This window comes from Dendrobium catenatum, unplaced genomic scaffold (genome assembly GCF_001605985.2).
Source record: "Dendrobium catenatum unplaced genomic scaffold, ASM160598v2 fragScaff_scaffold_906, whole genome shotgun sequence".
Classification (NCBI taxonomy): domain Eukaryota; kingdom Viridiplantae; phylum Streptophyta; class Magnoliopsida; order Asparagales; family Orchidaceae; genus Dendrobium; species Dendrobium catenatum.
In genome coordinates this window covers 59,971-78,746 of record NW_021319368.1, presented here as the reverse complement: position 1 = coordinate 78,746, position 18,776 = coordinate 59,971, and the positions used below count along the sequence as shown (strand labels likewise).

The 18,776-nt window shown below is 37.0% G+C and overlaps 1 protein-coding gene across 1 annotated transcript in view; it reads right to left on the bottom strand.

Moving 5' to 3' along the window:
- Positions 1–6,044: 6,044 nt before the first annotated feature.
- LOC110093775 (ent-kaurene oxidase 2-like) overlaps positions 6,045–18,776 on the bottom strand; it is a 17,692-nt gene continuing 4,960 nt past the window's right edge. Inside the window, exons 3-7 of the mRNA XM_028697236.1 lie at positions 17,550–17,742; positions 16,919–17,238; positions 16,684–16,842; positions 16,412–16,606; positions 6,045–6,635 (exon numbers count right to left, since the gene is read on the bottom strand). Coding sequence (XP_028553069.1) covers positions 6,315–6,635; positions 16,412–16,606; positions 16,684–16,842; positions 16,919–17,238; positions 17,550–17,742 — 1,188 coding nt within the window. The 3' untranslated portion in view covers positions 6,045–6,314. The remainder of the gene's footprint in view (positions 6,636–16,411; positions 16,607–16,683; positions 16,843–16,918; positions 17,239–17,549; positions 17,743–18,776) is intronic.

Sequence of the window (18,776 nt, the reverse complement as noted above, 5' to 3'; positions counted from 1 at the left end):
AGAAGGGGAGAAATGCAACTTGAAGGTTGCAAAGTGGAATATTTTCTTTGAATATTTGGTGTTCAAATAAGGGGACATTCACCCATCTAATTTGAATTAATAGGATGAGAGGAATTCCTACAACTTTTGAGGTGTAGAAACGAGGAAAGGAACATGCAACTTGTGGGTTGCAAATCCATAAATGTTCCTTGAACTTTTGATGTTCAAAGAGGAATGTACATTCTCATAATTTAGAATCTTAGGAGAATGGGATAGTTTCCTACAATTTTTGGATTGTAGGAAGGGGAGGATGAGATTATTTCCTAAAACTTTAGAGTTATAGAAAAGGAGAAGTGAAGTGCAACTTGTTAGTTGCAAGTTAGAGGAAACCCTTTGAACATTTTATGTTCAAAAGGAAACGATACACATAAGGTTTTCTATACTTTTCATTTGGTAGAAGAAGGAATGTATGTGCAACTTAGAGGTTACACATTCATGAGAGTTCATTAGGCTTTTAGGTGCCCAAACAAAAGGCTTCACTCACCTAACATGGGTTAGGATAATGAGGGGGACATGAGAATAACATTCCTATATTAAAACTATAGGGATATGAGTTATTTTTACCCAACAAAAGGATTTTGTTGGATGCAAACTCTCCCATAAATTTGAGGTTAAGGGATGAAGATGTAACTTGGAAGCTACAAAACTTTTAGAATGTTTCTTTGAATATTTGGTATTCAAAGAAAAGGGTTGCATCCTCTCAATCTGGATTTGGGAGAATTAAAGAAAGTTCACATATTCTCTTGTAATCTTGGCTCACAAGAAGTTATGATTAGAATGCAACTTAAAAGTTGCCAATTGAAGGTGCACTTTGGACATTTGGTGTCCAGAGAGAAATTGTCATCCACTTAATTTAGGCTAAGTGAATAGAGGAAGGGGACTTAGATTTAAATCCCAAACCTAAAGGTTTCATTAGTTTTGTGCTCCAATGAATGAGTGATTTTATAAACTCCTTACAAGAGTTAAAGGAGGGAGATTACTTTGGAGTTACAAGATTTCATAAAAGCTCTTTGAATACTTAGTATTCAAGGGGAAGATCATTCAGTTGGTTGAAGCCAAGTGAATGGAGATAAATGCTCATTTATTGATTTTGTGACTCAACAAATAAAGGAGGTAGCTTAGGATTTGGCCCTAAGCTCCAAGATCCTCATATAATGATGTGTTGGAATTTTTAGAGAATTCCAAATCTTTATTTATGAGGGGAGAAGAGTTCATTTGCTAGCTTTGTGCTGTAAGCAAATAAAAGGGAGACTTAGGATTTGTTTCCTACAATCTCCATGATGCGTATAAGGGAACATATGGAGCTTGGGAAGACTCCAAAGTGTCACACATAGAAGTAATGTTTGTTGGTTAGATGCTCCAACAGACAAAGTAGGAGGGCTTGACAGTTTTGTCTCAAGCTCAAGTGATTCACATGATGAACATTTGAAGCTTAGAGAGGCTCCAAAATATCACATATGGAAGTGCATGTATTTATTGATTTTTGCCTCAACAAAAGGGGGATGACTTAGGCTTCGATCCTAAAGTCTTGATTTATGCACTATAATAATTGGGAATTAGAGGACACCCCAATTACTAAGCATGAAGGACATGTACATAAGGAAGAAAACATCCTACTCTCCTACAAATATTTTAGATTCGTTTGAAGGAGAGAGGATTGTCTCCCTAAATCAATGGGGAGTTTTTCCAAATCAAATTTGATATGAATTTGGGGATTTTGAAGTTTCTAAGAATATACTAAAGATCCATTTTGGCAAGATCTAGGGGAAATCTAAAAGTAGACATGTGATGATTTGTAGCTTCTAGGGTAGAGCTAGAATTCACACAGTTTAACATTTGGAGCCTTGAGGGGCTTCAAACATCATGTATGAAGAAAAATCACATAGGGAAGAGGGTTCCCTAAAGTTTGGAATGAACGTTTGGATTCATTAGGAGAGAAGAGAATTGATCTCCTACGATTTCTAAGAGGTCTTACAATCGAATTTGACATCATCCATAAAACCTAGAAATGCGAATGAAGTTTGTTTGTTTGTTTAGGGGGATGAACATATGCTAAATTCGACTATCCTTGCACTTGAATCCCTCAATTTATAAATTCAACTAATCATGCTTAAGTAATTTCAATACATGATGGAGTATGATCCATAGACCTTTGAATGTCATGGAATACACCACCTTTGCTTTAAAAGCATTTTGGAAATTAAATGAGCATGCTTACAAATTTGTAAACTTTGGATACAAACAAAATGTGAACAAACAATCACCATTTAAAACAAACTAAACTTGATGAAAGGCTTGTCATGGATTTGGTTGGTTATGAATGTCATGCGGTTCACAACATAAGTCTTTGGAGACTTGTAGTAAACCTCACAACAATTTGCACCAAGGATCTTTTTGCAAGCTCAAATAACTCCACTACAAGTTTTCACCAAATTTATTAAGCAATGAGCTTTAGCATACACAACATACCCTAAACCTATGTCAATTTTGTTGTTGTGTGTCAATCTAAGGAGCCTAACCTAGAATGCGACATTGTAAAAAAAGTTAACACCCTAACATTTGATTTCTATGTCAAATAGAATAGCCTAACCTATGGTTCAAACATAGGTAATGGGAGAAATGCATGAATGAAAAAACATATAATTTGGGAGGTGTCGAACACATATCCAACACCTCCATACACATTGAAATCCTCTCCAGACTCTCACATGAGAGCCAACAAATGGAAATCACCAAATTTACATAGTTTCGCAAAGTGGATAGCCAATAAAGGGATTTTGGGGGACCAAAAATAAAAGTTTCTAAGGACCTAAGGCTTTGGATCATCAATCACATGCCATTGGCTAGGGATCCTTAAGGTTTTGCCTATGTTTTAGTGTTATACCTCTCCCGATTTGTCCTAGTGCTCCTATCGAAGATCTGGATCGCTGTCCAAGCTCCAAAGTTGCTCCAAGCCACTCCAAGGGAGGAAGATCGCTGTCCAAGCTGTTCTGGTCGTCGCCGCCGTTGTCCAAGGTGATTTGAAGGTTCCAAATTACTGTTTGGGAGTTTTGAAGTCTTCCTTTGTTGTTTGGAAGCTTCAAATAGCTTCCAACTCGCCTCGAGGTCACTGGCAACGAAGAAGAAAGAGGGTAGAAATGCTCTTCCGCAAGAAGTGCCATACCAGCCCAAATCTGGACAGAATTGGGGCTTTGGACCAAACCTGGAGGCCTGGCGGCTTTAGAGAGATGCTGCCAACGGGAGGAGGCCGACCCCTAGAAGGCTTGGCTAAAGTCTCAGATGGAGTCGGACATAAGCTTTACACGCAGGGAGGGATGCGAACAAGGGCTTGAGCGCCAGATTCGCTCTGTCACTCTCTCTCGCTCGCTCTCTGGGTTGGGACGGGTGAACAAAAGAAATCAGGGGAGCCGAATTCCGCTCCTCTCTCTCTCTCTTTTGCTCGTTCTCTTAGGGACGAATGCCCACAGCAGGCTTGCAGCCCCAAAACGTCTAATCGGGCCTCCTCGAAGCGTGAAACAAAGCAAATCCACTTGAGTACATTATGTGCCCAATTGAAGTGAAATTGGGTGCGACTTGAGGAGAGATCTCAACCCTAGATCTCAAATTTTGATTTGAGATCCAAATTCAACCCAAATTTACTTATTTGGCCTGGAATTGAGTTCGAATCGAACTCAAATTGGATCGATTTGGGTCCAATCGAGTTAATTTCTTGAAATTAAACTCAAATCGGTGTTGAATTGCGTTGAATTGGGCTCGACGACTCTCGAAGGGGTTTGATTGGGTTTGATTTGATTTTAATTAAATTAAATCTAATTTAATTTAGTTAAATTGAGGCTTAATTCAGGTCAATTTTGTTTCGACAACATTCGATTGGGTCGATCGAGCCTAGTCGGGCTCGATCAGGGTCGGGTCGATACGAAAATATGCGTCAGCAGTCACAATCCCCTCACTAGGTCCATTGCTACTAAAATTACACTCCATATAATCAGTTTTAGATCTACTCAAGCGAAAACTTATAGACTCTAAAGTTGACCTCCATAATTCAAGTTTACCTTCAACTCCCTCTCTAGTCTTATCAATAAGAAGAATATCAACCATTTTTTTTTTATAGGATTCTTCACCCGGCATCATTCAATAGATTTAATTTTCATTGCAATAATACTTGATGATGATGCTGACCGTGAAGTTTTGTGCTGCGTTAAGCCAAGATGGCATAAGGTATAAAGAGGGGTTGATTGTTAAAATTAAAATTTATTTATTGTGAACTATTTAACCAACTAGTTTCTTTAAATGGTTTCATAAGAGAAATATAAAGAACAAGATAAATTTTGTTGTCAGGAGGAAGGGTTAGACTGATTTAATAAAAAAACTGTGGAAAAGCTATTAGACCTTAATCCCAATAAAGGTGTAAATTTCTTGATTTACTAAATATTTTAATATTATCTTGAAGACTAAAATATGCTATATGAGTGGAGTGTGTTGGTTCCAATTTTTAAGAATATAGATGTTACACAAGAGTGTGCAAATTATGGAATTAAGCTAATATGTCATAGATTAAAAGTAAGTGAGAGAATTATTGAGCATAAGTTATGATGTGATACTGATATTTTTCAAAATGAATTTATATTCATGTCAGGTAGGTCTAATGCAGAAGTTAAACATTTATTGAGGTTTGATAAAGAAGTATAAAGAGAATAAGGATGATCTCTACATACGATATTTATTTTTTTAGACAAAGCATATGATAAAATTTCAAGAGAAGTGCTCTGAAGAGGTTTAGGGAAAAAATGAATTAATAATGCTAATATTCAAGTCATTACATATATCTATGAAGGAGTTGTTACTTGTGTTCAAACACAAGGTGGTTTTATCAATTATTTTCCTATTTCAGTTGGATTATATCAAGAATGATCTTCAAGCTCATGTCTTTTGGCTTTAGTCATTGATGTTCTTACAAGCCATTTGTAAGAGGATGTACTCTGATGTATGCTTTTTATTGATGATATTCTTCTTGTTGATAAGACAGAGAGGGAGTTCAAGGAAAATTTGAATTATTGAGGTCAACCGTAGAGTCTAAAAGTATTTGTGTGTGTAGATCTAAAACTGAGTATATTGGAGTGTAATTTTAATAGTAATAGATCAAGCAAAGAAATTCTGACTTTCGACAATTAAGTCATTCAAAAAAGAACACTTTTGAGATGTCTTGGGTTTATTATTCAAAGTGATGATGAAATAGATGAAGATATTATTACTAGTATTCAAGTTTGATGGTTGAAGTAGAGGATGCATCGGGCCTACTATATGATAAAAAAATACCCCTCTAACTTATGAGAAAATTCTATGAGATGGTGGTGAGACCTGTAATACTTTATGGTTCAAAATATTGGTCATTAAAAGAGAAGTATAAAATTAAATTAAGTATTGTAGAAATGAAGATGCTCGGGTGGATGAGTTGCTTTACTCTTAAAGATAAAATATGAAATGAGTATATACATGAAAAGATTGGCAAAGCTCCGATGGGAGATAAGATTATGGATAAACATCTTACATCATTTAGCCACCGAAAAAGTTGACGGAACCAATTAGGAGAATAGATGCATTAGAATTAGCCTAGGTTAAGAAAGGCATGAATAGACCAAACAATACTTGATTAGAATGTTTTAGAAATGACCATTTATATTAAATTTAAATGAGATATTGACTCTTAACAAGACAAAATGGAAAAAAAAAAAGTCCATGTAGCCAACACCATATAGTGGAATTAAGGCTTGATGTTGTTGTTGTTATTGTATTTGCTCTCTTACCCAAGCTCTTGGCCAAGCTATTATTCATCTTACTAAAAAAAATGATCTATTGACAACATTGGCCTATTTTTAGACCAAATTGGAATTAATCCGAGCCAGAATCCAAAATATAGGACAAAGTAAATAAATTATAGGTTTTCTTAATGGTGATTATATATATATATATATATAGAGAGAGAGAGAGAGAGAGAGAGATTAAACTTATAAAAAAAAATTATTGGTTTTCTTCAAAAAAGGTTGAGAAGTTATTAGAAATTAATAGGCTTTTACAAATTGACATGACATAATTTAGCATAAACTGATCACAAATTAACTTGATAAAGGTTCTATTTGACCGTCGACTAAAAAGTCTTCAGCTTTCTATCTTATTCTGGAAATGTTCATCAAACTTCTCCAACTATTTCGCAAGAATATATCTTGTAAGTCAATAATTCACCAGTTAAACCATGAAAATTAAGAAAGATAGCTGCATCAAATCTCGATTCCCCTTGCTCTTATATAGGCTTGCATTGGAAAGCGCTTGTGCGTTGTGAGCTGCACAGTATCAATATTGTCTTCTTCGCCATCCTTCAACTTCCAATGGAACTCCTGTATTAATCTGCCAATAGCTGTGCAAGAAATTAGCATTGCCTGAAGGGAGCCTGCGCACGCCCTTTTTCCCCCTCCAAAAGCCATTGTCTTGTGCATATCCATTAGTTCATATTTGTCTGATAAAAATCTCTCAGGCTTCCACGATTCAGGTTCCTCCCAATCCTTCTTGTGCATATTGCATGCATATAAGTTGATGATGATCTGTAAGTAACAATTGGAGTATGCTAAAGGGTAGATAAGAAATAAATTCAGAGTTATTAGAATGCTTGTAAATACAAAACAAGTTCTAGGAGAAAACTATTGCATGGAGTTTCAAAACCCCATGTCGATGCTTGATTATAACAAACCAAATGAATAAATCAAACTTGTTTTATTGTTTTCTAAAATATATTTTCTATTTCAGATACATTTAATTGTGTCATACTTTAAAACTATGGGAGCGAGTTATGGAGCATAGGTTGCGGCGTAATACTAATGTTTCTCAAAATCAAATTGGATTCATGCCGGGTAGGTCGACTATGGAAGCCATACATTTATTAAAAGGTTTGATGAAGAAATATAGAGAAAATAAGGAGGATCTACATATGATACTTATTGATTTAGAAAAAACATATGATAAAGTTCCAAGAGAAGTGCTATGGAGAGTTCTTGAAAAGAAATGACTCAATAATGCTTATATTCAAATCATTAAACATATGTATACAATATATATATATATATATATATCAATCTCATTAGCATTATCCGGAAATATTTAAGGTTGGTTTTATGAATCTTCATTTTCTATTAATTTTTATGTTTCACCAGGTGTTAAATCTATCATTCACAAATCATTTTATGCAATTTTATCCATGTCGTTATAGGTCTACCCCCTCTGCTACATAATCCATCGGCGTTAAATTTAATTAGGTATCAAATAGGTGCATTTTCAACACCCTAGTTCAAATCCAAACCATCTAAATTTATTTTTACTTACCAAAAATTGAATGGATATGAATCCAGCCATAAATCTAATTTAACCAATATAAAATTCATTCTTTCTAATTTTGCAACACATTCATCATACAATTTTAATTTTTTCACACCCAACTTAAATATTAATAAATTTTTTACAGTCCAAATAATTGAATGCATAAAACATCATTAATTTAATTGCAATTTATAAAATTTACCTAGTAAGCTTGAATGACATCCTTTTATAACAAAACATTTTTATTGTTATTCTCTATTAAACCACCCAACCTAACTATTTAAGTTATATTCTCATCTATAAGACTATAACCTCATTCTATTATACAAAAGGCCTGAGAAACTAAAATACATCATACCTATGTATCACATAAAAAATACTATTTGTTAAATCCATCATTTGATCAAATTTAACTAGACATCAACATTGATTTCAAATATGGCATACCTACTCAAAGCTTCCTCAAATATTAACAGCCGCACCCACTTATAAAGTGCTACAGCAGGCACTACATGCAACTTCTAATAACAGCCCTTAGCTAATAACAACCACTACATCTCATTGACACACTTGTAAAACTAATTACCTTTATTTGATGTAAACGCACTATATATACATACATAATTACCGGTAGAAAATAGTATGCAAGTACATTTTATACAGGAATGATATATCTCTGTATTATTTGTCCTCGCAATACTCAGTAGCTCATTCTCTCTGCTTCTTTACCGATAACTACTAACTGCAGTTATAGCAGAGTGATTCTTCATGATATTAGGGACTCTCGCCTGCACCACTTCATCTATGAAATGGATTTCTCCTACACATCTCAAGTCAGCAACACCCACACCAAACTTTCCCAACCCTACATTCATATTTCCTCATCTCTCAAGTTTGTCATCTCAAACATCAACATCATCATTCCCGTTTAATTTTCCAATGACAACTACCCCTATGGTGCTCTTGAATCTTGAAACTATTCCGCACGAATAGTTTTGTTGGTTTTCTTGGCAGGTCTATTGAAGCTCTTGCTCGTCTCTGTCTTGTGCCTGATGGTCTATCCACTCACAATCCAACTTACAATCAATCAGTAGGTCTTGATCAAACAGAACCTCACTGCAACTATTTGCTCCACCTTATAAACCTTGGTCCTTCCTTTTCCAACTCGACTCCTACTACAATTTCTATTGGATGGAGACTACAATCTTCCAATAGTTCAATAGTTATTTAACTCAAGTACAAACTTCATAGCATCTTCATAAAAAACCTTAACATGACTCAATACCTTACAAACATTAAAACCCTCATCAACAACATCACGGTAGCAAGTTCAATGGTGGACCCCGAAGACATAATACTTTACACACTTAATGATTTTTTACTACCATATCAAGCCTTCAAAACATCAATTCACACTAAAATCACACCTATCAATCTAGAGGACTTGTGTTCACCCTTAATCAGTAAGGAAATTAACATTTCGGACGACCATGCCAAAAAACCTCCCGCTGTAGAAATTCACACAGCTCATGGAAGAGCCTCTTGCGAGCGTGATTGATTGCTACTCTCCATACATGAATCCTCTAATAGCGTTAGAGGAAATTCTCTTTCAATAACATGTCAAATCTGCGACAAATGTGGCCACTCTGTCTCAACCTACTGGCACCATCTCAACTTATAGTTCACATCTCCCTCTCCCCCTCAACAACCCAAAGCACTTGTCGCTGCTTCTCGCAAACACCAATCGCAATGGCCCAATTTCACTCACAATTTGGACAACCTTTCTAAGTCATCAACAAACCATGACACCGATCAAGTTGCCATCGGCAATGGTAGTACCTTCTCATTGTTCATTCGGACAAGGACACCTTCCAACACTGGCACAAGCTCACTCTTCCTAACATCTTTCATATCCCCAACCCATCACACAACCACCTCTCTGTTTTAATCTAACTAACAATAATAACATCTAAATTTCTTTTCACTCTCTTGGTTATCACATAAAGGATTTGCTAATGGCCTTTACCCACATCACATATAGGCCAAAATACAATCTCCAACGTCATTGTCTGCCTACATCTCTCTTTTGCTCTGCTGGCATCACCATCTCAGTCACCCTCATCACCAAGTCTTTACAACAATATCCAAGCAAAATAATTATCTTTCAATTCCAACAAATTATTCATTGTTTTTCTTGTAAAGCTCAAAAGGCCAAAGATTACCTTTTGTAAAGTCTAAAATCACAACTACAAGCCTCTTGAAATAATACACTCCAATGAGTGGGATTCTTTCCCCAGTTGCCTCAACTCAAGGTTACAAATATTATCTACTTCTTGTTGATAATTATTCATGTTTTGTATGGATCTATCCAATGCATCTAAAATATGGAATAACCTCTTGTTTTATGAAATTCAAAAGCCTCGTTAAAAAACAATTACCAATCAAAATCAAATATCTCCACACTGATGGTGGCAAAGAATATATCAATCATACATTAAAACCCTTCTTACAAAATCATGGCATTCACCACTAAATAAGGTGCCCCAACACTCCAAAAAAAGATGACCTCACCAACTGCAAACAGTCAAAGGCATAACTATATTGGCACCTGAGTGGGTAAAATGCTCACCATTAAAAAAAAAAAAAAACAAATCTTAAGATGTTAACTTCTAAGAATTTCCCACCCTCAATTTAACATTTTTCCTAATTCTCATTAAAAAATACACAACATAGCCTCACACTTTAAATTGATTGGCTAATTAATTAAAATAAAAACTCATAAGATTCACACTCAACATACTTTGTTGATATTATCTAACTAATTCTTTGTATTTTTATTTAGAAATCATCTTAATTATTTAAAATTTTGCCAACCTTATAAAAAGGGCCTGATTCCTCCCTTGCAAACACGGGCACATACTCAAAAAACACACATCACTTAATGCAGCCCACCTTCCATATCATCTATGGCTTGACACACTCATTATAACTGTCTACCTCATCAAATGCCTGTAGTCAACAACCACTAACAATTCCCCATTTCAACTTTTCTATAGTAAAAAAACTCCATGCTCTCATCTTTGCACTTTCATGTGCAAATATTTTTTTTGGCTACCTCCCATCATACGCCATAAACTTGCTCCATGGTCCAACCCCAATGTCTTCCTCAGCAACTCTAATATATACAAGGGTTATAAATGCCTCAATATTCATAATATTCTAACTGGACAACTTATCACAACTCTCCACATCACCTTCAATGAATCATCCTTCCCATATCAACATCATTCTCCTCCTACAACAAATCCTCCTTCCTCAAATAACCCTTATCTGCTTAAAACTATTTGATGTGCCTTGAAAAGAAAATAAGCAAAGAGACAAACAAAAACTGCAAGAATAACAAAACCATTGCTGATTTCGTATTAATACTTCAATAGGAAAAAATAAGATATAGTTGATCTACAATTCAAGAGGTAGATCGGTTCTCCCAAACAACTTAAACGCCAGTAGGAAGCCTCCAAGAAAAGAACTACATAAGAAAAAAAAAATCTAAAATATGCATAGCCCTAACCCTAGGGTAAATCAACTACTTAAAGAATATAATAGACAACAAATACCAAAATAGCCCTCCCCTATTTCCTCCCAAATCTGCCCTATTTCCTTATTTCCCTCTCATATTTGAATTCAATTTAGAATTATTTCCTAATTAATCCCATCCTAGCCACCCCTCCTCATATTCATTCCCAAGGGCCCACCGCAATAGGGGAAAACTGTAAAAGGGGTGGGTCAGGCTTCCGCTTGGAATAAACAAGGGTCGGTCCCTTGTGTCGTTCTGGCTGGACTTGTCTAACAACACTCCCCTCAAGTGCTACCTTGTCCACAAGGTGGAATGAAATGAACTACTGCTGAATAATTTGGTAGGACTCTCATGTGATCTCTTACTTCGAGAAGTTCTTCCACTTGATTAAAATTTCTTTGCTTCCTGTTACTCATTGAAGCACTCTTTTGACCTCCAATGATTCCAACAACACCTCCATGTCGTCCGTTAAGGTCATGGAAAGTGAAGAAAAAAGAATGTACTCTCCTACCAAACATTGCAACTAGGACACATGAACACCAGGTGGATGGCTAACGGCAGTGATAACTAGAGATGAAATGCCACGACATCAATGCACTCCACTATTTCATAACCAAAATAATGAGGTGATAACTTACCATTCATTCTCCATGCTAAGGTTTTCTATATGTACAGCCGAAGCTTCAAGTAAACCATGTCCCCCACTTAAAACTAAATATCTCTCCTTTGTGCATCTGCTGACCTCTTCATAATATGTTGAGCTCTCAACAAATTCCCCTTCCATTCCACCAAGATTCTATCTCTGTCCTTCAAGTACTGCTCTACTGATGCCACCAATGTGCTGCCTTATCCACAACGTATCAAATGAGGTGGATCTCTTTTGTATGACACTTTGAACAGTGTTCTCTAAGTTGTCGAATAATAAGAAATGTTATATCAATACTCTTCTCATGCCAACCATTCTTTTCCAGAACTTTAAGGTATCTGCTACAAAGCACTGAAGATAAGTTTCCACACTACAATTAACCATCTGTGCTTGTCCGTCCGTCTGAGGATGATAAGCAGTGCACCTTTTCAGAATCGTCATCTGCATCTTGAACAATTCCTTCCAGAACTGACTCAAAAAAATCTTGTCCAAATCTGATACAATTAATTATGGTATCCCATGTAGTCTCACCACCCCCCTCCAAAAGACTGTCGCTACTAATTCTACTTTATAGGGGTGGAGAAGATGAATGAAATGAACATACTTACTAAACCAATCCACTGTGACCAGTATCGTTGGGTATCCTTTTGAAATTGGCATCCCTTCAATGAAGTCCATGATCACCTCCTCCCACACCTTTTCTGGCAAAGCTAACGGCAAGAAGAGCCTACTAGGAAACATCTAAATACTTGTGCCTTTGACATATGTCACAACTAGCCACCATCTTTTCGACATCTGCTGCATACCCTCCCAATACAGCTCTACAGAAAGCCAGCGATATGTCTTCTTAATCCACGAATGTCCCCCAATGGCCATCCAGCGAAACTCCTAAAGCAAGCAAGGAATGTAAGAATAGGTCTTAGGAAGCACAAACCTCCCATAATGAAGTAATTTATGTCTCACTAGTGAATATCACGGATGGATATCCTTATTTTCCACCAGCTCCTCCCTGATTTTCCTTAACCCTGCATCATGCTCTCTCTCTCTCTCCTTAATTCTTCTCAGTCAACTACTAAAGGCATAGATTATGCCATCATTTAGGGCTCACCCACTTGGATAAACAATATGTTACTTTGTTTATGACCCCTGGTCGATACTAAATCTCAAAGTCATAGCCCAATAACTTGGAAAGCCACCTTTGATGCTCCTTAGTGATCATTCTCTACTCCAACAAATACTTCAAACTTCTTTGGTCAGTTCTGACGATGAAATGCCTTCCAAATAAGGCCACCATTTCTGAATGGCAAACACAATCGCCATCAGCTCCTCATGGATTGACTTAAGCCTTGCCCATCAACATCCAACAGAAATAGGCCACTGGTCTCTAGTTATGCATGAGTATCGATTCAAACCGAAAACCTGCAGCGTCTGTCTCAACTACAAAAGGAGGGCTGAAATCTAGCAGAACTAATTTTAAGACACTGGTCATCACCTCCTTCAACTCCTCAAAAGCTTGGGTGGCTAAATCTACCCAATTAAAGTTGCCCTTCTTAAGTTGTTCCATCAACAGCCCTGCTATAGAACTATATCCTTTCATAAATTTCAAATAATAGCCTGTGAGGCCCAAGAATCTCCTCAACTCCTTCAAAGTCTTAGGTATGGGCCATCTAAGCATGGCCTCAATCTTATCCTAGTCAGATGTCACACCTTCTTGAGATATCATGTGCTCTAAATACTCCACTCTGTGCTAGACGAAATAACACTTGTTCTGATTAACAAACAAAGAGTGTTCTCTTAAGGTAGACAACACAATTCTCAAATATTCCAAATGCTCCTCCTTAGACTTGCTATATACCAATATATAATTAAAAAATACTAGCACAAACCTTCGCAATAAGGACTGGATTACACTATTCACCAAATAATGGAAAGTGGTTGGTGCATTCATGAGGCCAAAAGGCATAATCACAAACTCATGGTGTCCCTCATGCACCCTGAAAGCTATCTAGTGATTTCTCCTGGTCACATTCTGATCTGGTGGTACCCGGATTTCAAGTCGGTCTTAAAGAATATCACAGATCCATGGAACTCATCTAACAGGTCATTAATAATTGATATGCAAACTTGTTTGATATAATTTTTTTATTCAGGGCATGATAGTTTAAACAGAACCTCAAACTTCCATCCTTCTTCTTTACCAACAATATAGAACTAGAGAAAGGGCTCGCATTTTCTTAATGATTTTAGCTTCAAGCATCTTCAGAATTAGTCTCTCAATTTCATCCTTCTGGATCTAAGGGTAACGATATGGTGGGACACTAATAGGGGAGACCCTCTCCTTCAGAACAATAGAGTGCTCGTGCTCACGTGGGGGTAGCAATCCCTGATGAAGCTAGAATATCTCCCTGAACTACTGAAGAAGTGGTTGGACAATGTCTGGAAGGTCCTCTATCTCCTCTGTCTCTCATCCCTCTAAACTCTAGAGCTCCACCAAAAATCTCCCTCCTTCCCTTTGTATGGCACGAACCATCATTTTCAAAGAAATCATTATTTTGGATAAGTTGGGATCTCCCTTAATTACCACCTTTCTCCCCTCCACCACGATCTTCATAACTAATGCATATAGTTTACATTGGTCTCCCCCAAAGTTTATAACCACTTCATTCCAAAAATCAAATCAGTACTTCTCAACTCTAATAGATGAAAATCCTCCCTAATGTGAATCCCCTGCAACTCTACCACCAAAACCTGATAGATCCTTCTGCTCTCCTCCACCCTTGTTGTGCCCATAATCACTCCAAAACATCACGTGTCCACCAATTTCAGACCCAACTTATCTACCACCTAGTTTGATATGAAATTGTGTGTAGCCCTGTTGTCCACCAGGATTGCCACAACCTCTCCTCCTATCTGCCCCCTCACCTTCATAGTGTAATTCGAGAGAAATCCCACAACAAAGTTCAATGAAACTTCAGCCACCTCCAAGTGTAAGGGCTCATATTTCTCTACCTCCTCCCTTACTGCCTCTACCTCATCCACCTCCTCCTCGTCGCACATAAGGAGAAACTGTAAGGTACAATTTTTCAATCTATGTCCCAGTGTAAATTTCTCGTCGCATCTAATACATAGCCTCGTATCCCTCCTGTCTTGCAATTCAGCATCAGTTAGCCTCTTGAAGTTCCCGCCCTGTCGAGTTCTACAACCGCCCTCCTTTGGAGCCTCCCTTTGAACTGGTATAGTCTGCACCCTAGGTGCTAGGAAGGTGGTTGTCGTGCAGTAGGAACCTGCCAAACGGACCCCTTTACTGCTCTTCAATAGTGAATTCTTGTCCTTGGTCATGAGGCCTTTCCACCCACACCACTGCTCTCAACTCTGGTTTGCCGCATTTAACAAAATTGCTCCCTATCACTATCTCTGGTAACCTCCCTTTAAAAAATCTCCCTTTGTTGGTACCATGCTAGTGCCTTCCCCTCAAGACATAGAGCTGATTTCACAAGTCTCTCACCTTCTTTTAACTCGTCCTCCGCAAAGTATCTCTTCACCTTATATATCTACCCATGCGTGTCATCCCCTTCAAATATCAGCATTTTTAACTTCCTAATCTTGTGATCTCCTCCACCCCCATATCCTCATCTCATGCCTCCCAAGAAGCGAGCATTGGAAACTCTCCATGGTTCCCCTCCCCAACTCCTCTTGTCGTATTCAACCTGCCTGTCCTCCTCTTCCCATTCCCTCCTACCTTCATATCCCCTATTGATACCCCACCTCAGTAAGGGCTCAAGGGGGTGAGGGCAGTATTCCTTCCTCCTCTCCTTCAATTTCCACCTCTTCATCTTTCCTTGACATATTATTTTCCTGATTCCTCATTGCTTCCAGCGAAGCCGCTTTAGTTTGAAACTCTAACATCTGCTTCATCATCTCAACCAATTCCTATGTTTTCTTTCCATCACTGAAAAATGCTCATTCAACGATAACACATATGTTTGCAGCTGCTCTACTTTTTCCCTCCATCTTTTCTTCCAACGCCTAAACTCTTCTCTGAGTCATAGGTCCCAAAAATATTCTCTAATACTAATTTGATGTGCCTAGGAAATAAATTCAACAAATAAACAAATAGAAAATTGCAGGAATATCAAAATGATTCTTAATTTTGTATTGGCACTTCAATAAGAAAAATAAGATACATTTGATCTACAATTCGAGAGGTAAAACGGCTCTCCCAAACAACCTAGACGTCATTAGGAAGCCTCCAAGAAAAGAACTATACCAGAAAAAATCTATAATATGCATAACCCAAACCCTAGGGTAAATCAATTACTTAAAGCATACAATAAACAACAAACACCAAAATAGCCCTTCCTTATTTTCCTCCCAAATCAGCCCCAAATATCCCTTAATTTCCATCTAAATCAACCCCAAATTTCTCCTCTTTCCTTACTTATTTCCCTCTCCTATTTGAATTTAATTTAAATTCAATTTGGAAGTATTTCCTAATTAATTCCCTCCTAGTCACACACTCATTGCATTATTCCCTAGGCCACACCCCAATGGGGCCAGACTGCAGCTGAGGCGGACCAGGCTTCTGCCAAGAGTAAACAAGGGCCAGTCCCTTGTGCTGGACCGACTGGACCGGTCTAACGCTCTTTTTTTTTTAATGATGATTTTCTTTTCACGCATAAAATGAATGAAAACAAAAAGAATCAAATTTTAAAATATTTTTTCTATCCACAAGCAACCAAACGAAGCCAGCTTGCAGAATAAAAAAATATTAAAACAATTCTTACATCAGTTCCCGCTGGAATGTTATAGCCACCCAGCTGAGTATCTTCATGGACATGCCTTGGAGGTATGATGGACACAGGAGAGTGAAATCTTAGTGTCTCGTGGAAAACAGCACTTAGATAAGGTAAATGTTGAATATTTTCCTCTGAGAATTTTTTCGATCCACAAACTTTTTGTATTTCCTGGTAAAGGCGATCCTGAGAAGAGAAAAAGAATATGAAGTCTCATGCTAACTTTTATTAAGAAAACATTTTTTTATAATTACATTGGATACCTGGCATTTCTGATTCTTTGAAAGTTCATACATGGCCCATTCTGTTGTGATCAATGTTGTATCAGATGTCTCAATGATTGATTCCCAAACTAATGCGATGAACTGCTCCTCAGTTAGTGTAGTCTCTTTTGATAGCAAGTAATCCACATAACTAATTTCCTGTTTTGGGCATGAAATATGTGTAGTCGCAAGACAAATGTGAGTACAAAATGGAGTTCACTTGAGGGAAGGGTACCTCTCTACGAGCAATACGTTGCCTTTGTTCATTGATCAAGGCTTTTGTTACAGCCCTTTTGCGTGTTGCCATCTGGCGAATTTTTGTTTCCATGCTATTATTGGGAACCCATCTCAAGTATGGGAAGAAATCCCTCCAGTCGACCTCGATAGCTCCCATCATTGGATCAATAACTAAGATCTGAAGCATCTCTTTCTTTGTCATCGTCATACCATGTTCCTCCACATAAATAGACTCCACATCTTTGCCTAAACTCTGAAGACATTTTTTGGCATGAGCACGTGAACTGAAATAGAATAGAACTGGCAATTCATTTGATCCTAAATCATTGAAATATAAAAAAAAACGTATTGCCCATTTTTTAACCTAGCATTTGAATTGGATGTCAACTTATTAGAACATGCACTCGTTTGGTTGATTGGATTTCTCTTTTTCATAAAAGAGGTTGAGAAACTGTTGTCGGGTTATTATTTTATTGAGCTGTTTTAATATTTCTGTTCTAAAAGTAGCTTTTGTAAAGAAAAGCTCATAAAATGAAGCATAGCATTTTTATACAGTATTGGGAACCTTCACCGGCAGTTCTGCTACAAACGCAAGAGCTCTTAAGGAAATCGTTAACTCGTAGGAATACTGTCTTCCTTTATGTGCATGTATTCTTTCTTGGTCTTTCCATCTCTTGGTGTTCCATTCATGTATATCAGCAAATGTAAACTATGATACTTGAACTTGTTTCTGAGAGAATTGAAGATTGTAGCTTTTAGCTGAAACTTCGAGGATATAGAGAAATTGCTTTTTTGAGGTCTTTTGTAGGCTATGAATAGAACCTCCAGGCATAAAAAATTTATTAAATATTGAAAGTTAAAATAAATTAATATTTTTTCTTAATTTTTGTGTGTGCTAGTTGGATGTGTTTTATAAGAGCATTATGTTGGTCTTTGAAGGCTACTTCCACATACAAATCTCATTGTTCCTGCAAAAGGCATGGATTTTCATTTTGGGTTATTTCTTTCAGTATTCTTGATATTTATTTATTCTGTAGCTGGTTTGTGCCTTTAATTGAAGTTTTTCAAATGTGATTTATATCATTTTTTGTAGCGTGAATTTTAATCATTTCTACAACAACAACAACATCAAGCCTTTGTCCCACTACGTGGGGTCGGCTATATGAATCTTTTTTCGCCATTGTGTCCGGTTAAAAGTCAAATTCTCATTTAAATCTAATAAAGAAATATCATTTCTAATATTTTCTAACCAAGACTTTTTAGGTCTACCTCTACCTTTCTTAACATAAGTCAAATCTAATACCTCAACTTTCCTAACCGGGTCATCGGAAGGCCTCCGTTTAATGTGACCAAACCATCTAAGGTGACTCTCTCTAATCTTATCTTCCACTGCAGCTACTCCAACCTTTTCACGTATATGCTCATTTCGTATCCTATCTCTGAGGGTCAAGCCAGTCATCCACCTAAGCATCCTCATCTCTGCAACACTTAACTTAGTATTATGCTTCTCTTTTAATGGCCAGCATTCGGCACCGTAAAGCATCGCAGGTCTCACCACGATCTTATAAAATTTTCCCTTAAGTTTGAGGGGGACTTTTCTATCGCACAATAAGCCCAATGCATTCCTCCACTTAAACCATCCAACTTGAATTCTGCTGATAATATCCCCATCTATTTCACCATCACTCTGAACAATAGATCTAATATATCTAAAACGTGTACTCTTATTAATGACTAGATCGCCCAAAGTCACAATCCCCTTACTAGGTCTATTGCTACTAAAATTATACTCCATATATTCAATTTTAGATCTACTCAAGCGAAAACCTTTAGACTCTAAGGTTGACCTTCATAAT